General features: G+C 40.7%; 2 protein-coding genes across 2 annotated transcripts; one reads left to right on the forward strand and one right to left on the reverse strand.

Moving 5' to 3' along the window:
* The first annotated feature begins 962 nt into the window (after positions 1–962).
* On the forward strand, positions 963–4733 carry LOC4328498 (uncharacterized). The gene is made up of 8 exons (XM_015768062.3): positions 963–1233; positions 1330–1457; positions 1540–1577; positions 2047–2157; positions 3065–3144; positions 3709–3745; positions 4029–4070; positions 4354–4733. The coding sequence occupies exons 1-8, from the start codon at positions 1045–1047 to the stop codon at positions 4413–4415; spliced, it is 687 nt and encodes a 228-aa protein (XP_015623548.1). The 5' UTR covers positions 963–1044; the 3' UTR covers positions 4416–4733.
* A 2211-nt stretch (positions 4734–6944) lies between these two features.
* On the reverse strand, positions 6945–10362 carry LOC4328499 (gamma-glutamyl peptidase 5). The gene is made up of 4 exons (XM_015768503.3): positions 9912–10362; positions 9295–9459; positions 8380–8547; positions 6945–7501 (listed from the first exon to the last, which is right to left on the reverse strand). Exons 1-4 carry the CDS (start codon positions 10266–10268, stop codon positions 7292–7294), a joined length of 900 nt encoding a protein of 299 aa, XP_015623989.1. The 5' UTR covers positions 10269–10362; the 3' UTR covers positions 6945–7291.
* Between the last annotated feature and the right edge of the window lie 384 nt (positions 10363–10746).

The following is a 10746-nucleotide window of genomic DNA, read 5'->3' on the forward strand; positions in this document are numbered from 1 at the left end:
GAAAACAATGGGCCTTAAAATGATTCATAATAGCAAGTTTAGTAAAAGGCTATAAACCAATTGTAAACTCATGTGAAGGTGAGAGAACTAGAAAAAAAAAGAATGTTGGCTCTCATTCGAAAGCTAACTCTTCACATACTGCGAAATAAATATGCTAAATGTATAGGTGAGAGAAAAAGAGAGGAGAAGAAAATTAGAGACAACTTTATAACTAATCTATTATATACGTCAGTTTTATATGGGTTTATAGCTGATAGCTGGTTTCTACTTTTAACTTGCTCTAAGATTTTCACCAAGATAGCACCCAACCGAGCGATTCAGGTGACCGAGCCGAGGCCGCCTCAATCTCCGGGCCCATCAGCTGCACCACGTCACCGGCCCATACCTCACTATACATGGGCTCCCTGCCGTGCTCCGGCCCAACAAAAAGATGGCGTTAATCCATCTGGACCTCTCGCCGCCATCACCACCCTGCCTGGCGAGAGTCCCGTGCACGCGCCTTCTTTACCATTACGGGAAGAAGGCAAGGACAACGGTTGGGGAGGATGATAAGGAGGAAGAAGAGAGGTGTATAGAGGTAGATGTGCTAATACATGGGGCCCGCATGATTCCCACGCTATCTCAGTCGTCACATCAGTCAACACCAAGAGCAATACTGCCTTGAGAGTCCAAAGTTGGGACCCAATACGACCCGGTTTCACAAAGATTAGGAATACGCTGTATCTGATATTCCAGTCCAGAGACGATTTCGAAAATCGAGGACAAGACGAGGGACCCCAAGTGAACTTTTTCCTATACACACGGTACTAGTAACCCAACCTAGAGATTCAGGCCTGGTCAATCTCCAGGCCCATCATCAGCTTCGCCACGCCACCGGCCCATACCTCGCCGGGACATGGGCTCCCCGCCGTGGTCCGGCCCAACAAAAAATAAAAGATGGCGTGAATCCATCCGGACCTCTCGGCGCGGCCACCCCCACCACCACTCCGCCATTCCCGGACGCCTCCCCACCTCACGCTCCTCCTCCTTCTAATAACCCCAGCGATGGGTGGGAGCCGAGCCCTTCCCCTCTCCTCCCTCCTCGCCGCCGCCACCAAATCCCCCCTCCTCCACCACCGCCCCCTCCCGCTCCGCCTCGCCGCCTCCATGTCGTCGTCGTCCCCTTCCCCCTCTCCCGCTGCTCCGGCCTCCGCCTCCGCCATCGACTTCCTCACGCTCTGCTACCGCCTCAAGGTGACGCCGACGCCGACGCGCGCGACCTCTGCTCTGTATGCTTCCTCTGTTTGTGCCGCCATGGGGATTGGCCCGTGACGCCGTTGGTGTGTGCAGACGACGAAGAGGGCCGGGTGGGTGAGGCGCGGGGTGCAGGGGCCGGAGTCCGTCGCCGACCACATGTACCGGATGGGCGTCATGGCGCTCGTCGCCGCCGACCTGCCCAGCGGCGTGAACCGCGACAGGTCAAGCGTGGGGATTCCATTTCCTTCTTGGCTCCTAGCGTCATTCATGTCTTGGTAGCGAGTTTCATTGTTTTTTTTGCAGGTGTGTCAAGATGGCGATCGTGCACGACATAGCCGAAGGTATCCAACATTTTCGTTTGCTTGAATTGGATCTGTACGGTGATTGTGTTGGACATGTGCATGCCGTGGGTGGGTTGTGTTGAAGCGGGGGATTTGATTTGGTGGAGTAGGATGTTGTAGCATTCAAGTGCTTATAATTGTCAGAATTGTTATAATGTGCGTGTTTTATATGTTACACAAATTTGGTAAAGTGATGATGCGTTGCTTGCATAATTAGATGGTAATCAAAGTTTATGCAAAATGCTATAGATTTGGTGTAAACTTTTCCTAGTTACATTTGTAATGGGCCATGACTTATCCCTTACAAACTTTCTTGTAGCTGCATGCACATTTTCCATGTTATAAGCAGTTTGAATGAAAGTACTTGCATTTATTTTCTTTATTCTTGCAACTTTTGATAATGATTGGCTGTGATGCGAAGATGCTGGGTTGTTTGTCTCACTTAAAACCTTTTTTCCCTGTTCTCCAGCTATTGTTGGTGATATCACCCCTTCAGATGGCGTGCCGAAGGAAGAAAAGAGCCGCAGAGAGCAAGAAGCATTGGACCATATGTGCAGTTTGCTCGGTGGTGGTCCGAGAGGTAATTATCCTACATGCAAAAGCAACATATTAACATTCTTTGCCATGGGAGTTAAATCTGCTTCGATCCTGTCAAAATAATATTTGTTTATCTTTTACTACCATATACTCCCTCCGTCCCAAAATATAATAACTTTTAGACCTCAGAATTTGTCCCAAAATGTAACAACTTACCCACCAACATTCTCTTCCCAACCAATCACAACCCTCCACCATTCACTTTTCCCACCTACCTCCGGCTCCACTACTCATCCAATCACAACCCTTCACCATCCACTTCTACCTACTTTCTTAATAACCGTATTCAACTCTAAAACTTCTTATATTATGGGATGGAGAGAGTATTTATTTAAAGTAACTGTGATGCTAGCGTAAATTGCTGAAAACTTCCTGGTGACCGTAAACAATATTCTTAGCATGCCAGCAAGATGATCCAACTGTTCAACTTAATGCCTTATTCCCCACTATGCTTGAAAGTCCAACGAGAAGACCTGAGAGAACAATTACGATATTGTTTAGATGCTAAAAATATTGGTTCCAGCTGAAATCCATTGTTAGCCTTGAATTAATACTCATCATCCTTCTAGTGATGTTCCCTTGACAACCAGATCATATCATCAAGGAATTACTTATTGCTGACATCAGGAAAATAGTTCAGGACCTAGAGATCCCCTAAACAGGTTGTGTTCTCACACTTTGGAACATAACGTAAAAGTCCTTTAGGAAGCACTTTGAAACAAAAAAAAAGACTACCATTTGGAGAAATTGTTCTTCTTGCAGGAAGCAAGATAGATAAAATACTGTTGTGTAAAGGACAGACTGAAGAATATACAAACAGTGTTGTTCTTTGTCCTACAATATTTGATATACAGTAAACATATGCCTATTCTCTGTGTCATTTTATTCAGCTGAAGAAATCCGTGAACTTTGGATGGAATATGAGCAGAATGCCACTTTGGAAGCAAAGGTTGTGAAAGATTTTGACAAGGTACAGTTTTTTTTGTCCAGCTATGTAATTATTTATCTTGCTACCCACAACGATTGGAGGGGATTGAGGTGTGGAATTAATCCCTTCCTCAACATGATTAACCGAACAACGATTGGAGGGGATTGAGGTGTGGAATTAATCCCTTCCTCAACATGATTAACCGAACAAGTCCTAAGTGTTAGAGATTTTGTCTAATAAGTAATTAGTATGGATGTGGGAGTTTGTACCCTGTCCCTAACGTGCCCCCACGGGGGTCGCCAACCCCTGTATAAGTGTATATCAGTATATCAATGCTCCTGCACTTGCACTATCAACTGCTAGTCTAATGAGGCATGATGTCTGCACTCATCATTTAGAAGATAAGAAGTTATGTAAGGAAATAAAAATACTGGCATGATTGGCATCATTTGTTCCAGGCTATTAGATGTCAGAAGTGCCATAGTTAAAAAGTATTGTTAACATTAGGTGAGCACTATAGACAATTGAGTAACCCTCAAGAGACTTGAGATTTGGATCACTGTTTTCCTTAACTTATAATTAGTTGTTTTTCTTCTTTCTATTCAGGTTGAGATGATTCTTCAAGCATTGGAGTATGAAAAGGGTAAGCTCTTATTTTGCTAGTTTAATATTTTGATGTATCCAGAATCATCCTTTTCCTTTTTGAATTAGCTATGAACTATACAGATATACATTTGTCAATTATTCTTGTCGATATGCAAGGATCAAGGAAAGTTAGATCAAATGTGGAATATCTTTTGCATTATTGTTTCACAAAGCACTGACAAACTCTAAATAGTGTACAAATTGATAGGCACTCAGAACATCTTGACTATATTAATGGAGTTTACAGTATCAGTAATGCTTATGTATCTGAAATTTTGCAGAGCAAGGGCTGGACCTAGAAGAGTTTTTCCAGTCAACAGCAGGTAAGATATTCTTGGGATTTCCCTCCATCAAATTATGTTCTGTTGTTTGCATGAGCATTCGGTATACTCAATTGAAATCTGCGCAATGGCCTTAACTGTTCAATACATCACAACATGCTTGCACCAGAGTGGTTATTGTTGACATAAGTTTTGTTTTCTCATGAATTTCTATATTCTTCTGGGGGTTTTTTTCTCCTTGCACTTGTTCTTAATTTTCCAACATATCTTTATAGCAACCATTTGACTAATGACCTAACATTTATTTTGGTTAATTGCTTTGCAGGGAAATTTCAGACAGACGTTGGAAAAGCATGGGCAGCAGAGGTAGCATCAAGAAGAAAGTGAAATTAACCAATCACATGACATTTGACAGGCCCCCTTTGGTGTTTCTTTTCCAAAGATAACCTCAAGGTTTCTGTTAAACTTCACCCTTAAAGACTTTGTTAGCTCTGGGCCATTTGGACCCGATGCTTAGAGCTTGAGAATTGAGATCAGCTGGTTTCAGAGGCTAGTTGTTTTTTTTTGCTTAAGCTGGGTTCTTGTAGCTCACCTGCCTGCCTCCGGGATGCTGATTCACTAGGAAAGCCTTATTGGCCGTCCTCGTTGTTGTGATGTAAAATCAACTAATTCAGTTTTTATGCCAATCGAGTTTCCTCGTCTCAATTGTTGCTATTTGAATCGTTGTTTTAGATAAGGACGAACTGTGGTCGCTAACTAAATATATCCCCTTATACTGTTAAACCTTTCATTAGCCAGCATACTTTTGTCATGTCAATTCATGTTTTTGTCTTAGGCTCTGTTTGGAAGTGATTTTGGTAGTGGTAACTTTCTTATTTTTCATTAGCACGCTTTTCAAACTGCTAAATAATGTATTCCCTATGAAAGTTTCTACCGTATGTATTTCCCATTTTACACGTCGCTAATATATCAAGCCTAACTGAGCCAGTCTCTCTCTCCAATTATTTCGGTAGTATGCACTAAGACAAGCGCATCGATGAAGATTGGGACCAAATAAGCTGGAAATGATTTCATCTCTTTTCTCTATATCAACATATGGAAATAATTTCGCCAGATTTCAAGATATATATAGCCATGTCGTTTTTTTGTTGAAATCCATAGCCGTTTCATTTTTGTTGGCAGTAGAAAAAATGGCATAAATTTCATCTTGTAAAGTGGGGAGAAAACGAAACTGATGGTACCGTACGTACATTAACAATTGAACCTATTTTTATGAATAGATTGGCCTACGTATGTTTTTCTTTAATCTTATATAGGGTGTGTTTTAGTTCGGGGAAAAGAAAATATTTGGGTGTCACATCGGATGTTTGACCGGATATTAGAAGGGGTTTTTGGACATGAATGAAAAAAACTAATTTCATAATTCGCTTGGAAACCGTGAGACGAATTTATTAAGCCTAATTATTTTGTTATTAGCAAATGTGGGTTACTGTAACATTTATGGCTAATCATGAACTAATTATGCTCAAAAGATTCGTCTCGCGATTTTTCATATAAACTGTATAATTAGTTTTTTTATCTATATTTAATGTTTCATGCATACATATGTCCAAAGATTCGATGTGATCTTTTTGGGTAAATTTTTTTAGGAACTAAACAAAACCATACTCTATCTATCCCAACTATAAAAAATCTAGGGTCGGATGGAACATTTCTCATAGTACGAGAAAATGTCTCATCTGGTTCTATATTTTAATAATGTGGAATGGAGGGAGTATGTTTTTCTTTAAATCTCCTCGTGTATCACCCTACTAATTAATGCAAAATTAATTCTGCAATGTCTAATCATGATAGTCACAGTCATACAAAGATGGATTTGGATCGACCTGTTGGGGTTTAATTTATCGGCATAATAGTGATTCTTACGGTTACGCCACCACCTCATTCGATTTATTTCATTCTAGAGATGTCGGTATTACCCTAATTAACTCATTCTCGATCAAAGTAGTAATAGTAAGATGTTAGTTAGGATCGACCTAATTAATTAACCCACACATTAATTAATTACTTCATTTGAGGCTTGAACCAAAATCATCCAACTTTAATTGACCAACTAGCAATTTTTAACAATTTTATATGAGCATGTGTATGGGTAAAGCATACTATTATTCACTCTAATAAATAATGTCATGTCAGCTCTAATACTCCAAAAGAGTGGGTCGTAATCTGTAATGTGACACGTTTGATAGTGTTGGCCAAAAGCTATAACGAATAAAGTACAGTGTCCCCTCACTGCAGTCGCTGTTGACAATTGTATTTCGTGTCTTTGTTTGTAGAATTGATAATTCAAAGCTAAGAAAAATATCTGCTTTTGTGCATCTAATTTGATTTAGACATGGGGAAGCATGTGATTTGATGGTGCTCGACTTCAACCAGCGGGGTTTAAATTTTGGTGTCCACGAATATTAAGCACGTACAAGTGAGTTTTCAGCAGGATTTTAATAATATCAGGGAAATGTCATTGGTTAGTTTATCCCATAATAAGTACTTCTAGGATAGATTCCACTCCTAAGTCCTAAATTAGCTCAGCTAGTTAGGTTTCCTGTGGTGGAACCAACCTACCCACATTCAAGTTCTAAATTTGTTCTTGTGGCCACATTTTCAAGTCCTAAATTTGATAGGGTGCTCGTATTTACTGCTAATTAGTCTTTCAATGGTAGACAGAGTATTCGTCAACAGTGAGCCGTCCGTGGTAACTTCATTAATCTCAAGATGTACCTGACAAGTCTTATAGAGATGCTCATAGAGATAGGAGTTGCGTGCGTATGTTCATAAGGATAAGTGTGTGCGTGCTGTGAGCGTCTACCTTTGTATTGTGTTTCTAAAAAAAGTTTCCACTTGATTAAACCCACCATATACAGATTATCATATGATTATCATATTGTGTGAGATCTGAACTCCTTTAGCATCTCTTGCTAGTTGGCAAGAGACAAACATCTTACAAATGTATCATCTTCCTCTATATATATATATAGGGGAAGGAAAAAAAGACAATAAAAAATGGCTGCCAGTTGTCTAGCTAGCTTGTACGGGTATGCATGGCCACGAGCAACGGTGCAAACGGTAGCTGCAGTAGTACACACAGCATACGGAGTAGGTGACAATTACTCCCTCCAGTTTTTTTTAAATGAAGTTGGCTAGTTCAAATTTATACTAGCCAACGTCATATAAGCCTTCCAGCGAAATTAATTAGCTGCAGCTAGCTACAAGCCGATCGGAGTAGTTGCGACAAAATGGCCACCAGCGATGATATGGCTGCAGCTCATCATCTCCGGCGCCACCTCCCGTGGAGGCATGTCAACGGTGGTGGCGGCGGTCGGTCTCTTAAGGAAGCCCTTGCACAACCCCGTCCAGAATCGACGGTCTGGCTCACTGGCCTCTACCGTCCGCCGCGCCTCCTCGCCTATGCCACTCTGCAACCAAGAAAATCAAATTAATATAAAGAGAAGGAAATATCTATAGTATATATGGTACTCCATCCATTTCATATTATAGGCCGGTTCACTTTGATGCCATTTTCAACCTTACCAAATTTTGGTAAAGTTACAAAAAAAAGTGGCTACATTTAGTTTGCTACCAAATTTTGCTAATTACATAAGAAATCCTGCCAAAATTTTGGCAAGCTACCATTTTGGCAATGCCAAAATTTGGTAAGGTTTTTTTTTGGCATCAAAGTGAACAGTCCCTATAAGTCGTTTAACATTTTCCTTTATCAAGCATCTTTAAGTTTATTTTTGGTGAAACACAATACAACACATACGCTCACCCCTCCTATAAACATACACACTTCCCCTATGAGCACTCTTTTAAGTTTGATCAAGTTTATAGCTAAATATAATAATATTTTTTTCATTACAAAACAAAACATTATATCAAAATATACTCAATGTTAAATTTAATTAAACTAGTCTGGTGTCGTAGACATTACTATTTTTTCTATAAAGTTGGTCAAACTTAAAGAACTTTGATTAAGAAAAAAATTAAATGACTTATAATATAAAAAGAGAGGGAGTACAATGTTATGTCAAGTAAGATTCTATATATATCCCTATAGGGATTTGGTACATGAGTTGTACGTGTCGGTCCAAAAGCTATATGCTCGTTAGGTGTAATGTATGTGTTGTTATATGTTGCACACCAGTGCTCTATAAAGAGGCCTTAATTAAAAGTACGTTTTGGTTATATGATTCTTTTTTGGTTTAGAGCCTCATTTAATTTCGCATATATTTTTTTCATATCAAGGTCTCAAATGTTTAGAGATGGTGATTAATTTTGCACTGATGCTGCTTACCGTGATGGTGTTGTTATTGACAAGACGGTCGATGAGGTTGAGGAGGATGTCACTGGTGTACTCCGGGTGGCCCTGGATGCCCAACACATTGTCGCCGACGGCGAACATCTCCACCGGCGTCTTGTCGGAGTAGGCCAACACCCTGCCCATTGGAGGCACCTCCAAAACCTAATTCAATTAAGTAATTAAGCACACATCAACTTACATTTTCAGGTCAATCGATTGATTAATTATATATTAAGGTACAAACATATCTTTTGTTAGGTATTGCATATCTAAATATTTCTTTTGAAAATACTAGACACTTGTTTTGTTACTTGGCCAGGAAGAGAAAGTGATCACAGGGAGAAATAATAATAGTACGCATATGATTAGTATGCAGTGCTATGCCATGCATTAACCCAGAAGTACACATTTTCAGTGTCAAGGTTTTTTTTTTTTGAGAATATTTTCAGTGTCAAGTTGAGAGGTAGGAGTGGTGCTCAAATCAGCACTCCAAAAATTAAGTCAAACACCGCCCAATCTAGCCAAGTGTCCGCAATTAAGGTTTTAAAACATGTGCAAATGGCTATAGAATAATGCAAACACGAAATATACGATATGATATTATCAAACTGTGTAATAATTATTATATTATTAAAATATAGCGTAAAAGGGCCATCACAGTCGCTCTTACTGGTTACAAGAATTATCATATTATAATATGGGAAGAAAGTGGAGATTGTCTAGACTACAACAATTAATGTAGTTGATCTAAATCAATGTAGATGATGAGAAGTAGAATTTTGTTTTTATATAATAAATATCTAACAGCCATGTAGGAGAAAAAAAACTATTACTTTCATATCATTTCAAGATTTATTCCAATATTCGTTCTATGGAAACTTTTAAAAAATATGATAAGTGTGCTCTCACCTCATCTTGGTGAACCTCGATGATGGAGGCACTTTGGGGAATTTCCTTGAGATCCCCAAATAACTTGGACCCCTCAAAATCACGCACAAAGGTCATCTTCTTCACCCCAATGTTCCATCCACTTCGTGCCTTGCCAATTCTACCACCCAATGCTCGACACAATACCTAATTAACCACACACAAGAAAAAAAACTTAATTCTCAATATTTATTAATATTTTCATGAAGATTAACCTTCAAATGCCCAGTTCATTCCAAAATATTAGCATTTCTACATCTGCATAAGTTGTTTGTTTGCGCTGTCTTTCATATATTCTCCAAGAATATGAAAATTGGAATAATTATAACACACTAATTTGTGTACAATTTATTGATATATATGAAAATGATAACTACCTCCGTCTCAAAAAGTTTTAGAGTTGAACACGGGTATTAAAACAGCTGGTGAAATTTGGTTGGGAAGAGAAGGCGAATATAAATTTTGAATGGTGGAAAGTTTCGATTGGTTAAAGAAAACAAATGTAGGCGGATAAGTTATTATATTTTAAAACAAATTTTAAAGGCTAAAAGTTGTTTTTTTTTATTTTGAATGTGAGGAGTATATGTTGGTAGATTAACCTGGTGGCCGAAGCAGATGCCGAGGATGCGCTTGCCCATGGCGTGGAGCGCCCGGAGGAGGGAGCAGAGGCGGAGGATCCACCGCTCGTCGCCGTACGCGTCGTGCGGGCTGCCGCTCACCACGAACCCCTCGTACCGCCCCACCTCCTCCGCCGCCGGGAACTCGCCGTCGATCACCCGGAAGCAGTCCCACCTCTCCTCCTCCCCTCCGCCGCCGCCGCCGCCGAGCGCCGAGACGAAGACGTTGCCGTACCCGCCGTACACCTTCCTCGCGTACTCCGAGTCGTTCAGCGCCAGCAGCAGCGCGTACCTCCTCCCCCCTACGCCGCCGCTCGCCGCCGCCGCCGCCACCGTCATCGCGAGGAGATCGAGTGCGTTTGCGCCGGCGAGGTAGCAGGACTAAGCTGTGTGTAGTACGTTGCCGGCGGCGAGCTCTAGCTAGCTGTAGTGTGAAATTGCCGGCGAGAATGCATGGTGTATAAGGAGCTCGGCGGCGACGCGTCGCGGTCGGGTGTGTGGAACACGTGATGGGGTTGCCGCGCATTATTAAACTCCGCCGAAATGGGGATCCATCCGTGTTACACTGTTCTGCAGCATGCGCGTGATAAAGTTTTAGTTAGCAGAACAAGCGTGTATATATAGACGCGTGCATGTATGTGTGGAATTAACTGTGGATTCGGCTTATATAATTTGTTATTCGTTGTTGAGCTGGCTGGCATTTCGATTGAACTGGGTCTTAGTTTTTTTTATTTATGTTGTTTTCTTTACGGATGACTGGACATGTTATAGGCAATTGCTAATGCTGATGGATTGAATATTGTAACACTAATTGTTT

The sequence above is a fragment of the Oryza sativa genome, chromosome 2 (assembly GCF_034140825.1).
Source record: "Oryza sativa Japonica Group chromosome 2, ASM3414082v1".
Classification (NCBI taxonomy): Eukaryota; Viridiplantae; Streptophyta; class Magnoliopsida; order Poales; family Poaceae; genus Oryza; species Oryza sativa.

Excerpts from the sequence above, each read along its gene's own strand:
- LOC4328498 (XM_015768062.3), top strand. The coding sequence starts at position 1,045 with ATGGGTGGGAGCCGAGCCCTTCCCCTCTCCTCCCTCCTCGCCGCCGCC. Across the intron at positions 3,145-3,708 it reads TTGTGAAAGATTTTGACAAG|GTTGAGATGATTCTTCAAGC; the intron begins GTACAGTTTTTT and ends CTTTCTATTCAG. Across the intron at positions 4,071-4,353 it reads GTTTTTCCAGTCAACAGCAG|GGAAATTTCAGACAGACGTT; the intron begins GTAAGATATTCT and ends ATTGCTTTGCAG.
- LOC4328499 (XM_015768503.3), bottom strand. The coding sequence starts at position 10,268 with ATGACGGTGGCGGCGGCGGCGGCGAGCGGCGGCGTAGGGGGGAGGAGG. Across the intron at positions 9,460-9,911 it reads GCATCTGCTTCGGCCACCAG|GTATTGTGTCGAGCATTGGG; the intron begins GTTAATCTACCA and ends GTGGTTAATTAG. Across the intron at positions 7,502-8,379 it reads TCAATAACAACACCATCACG|AGTGGCATAGGCGAGGAGGC; the intron begins GTAAGCAGCATC and ends TCTTGGTTGCAG.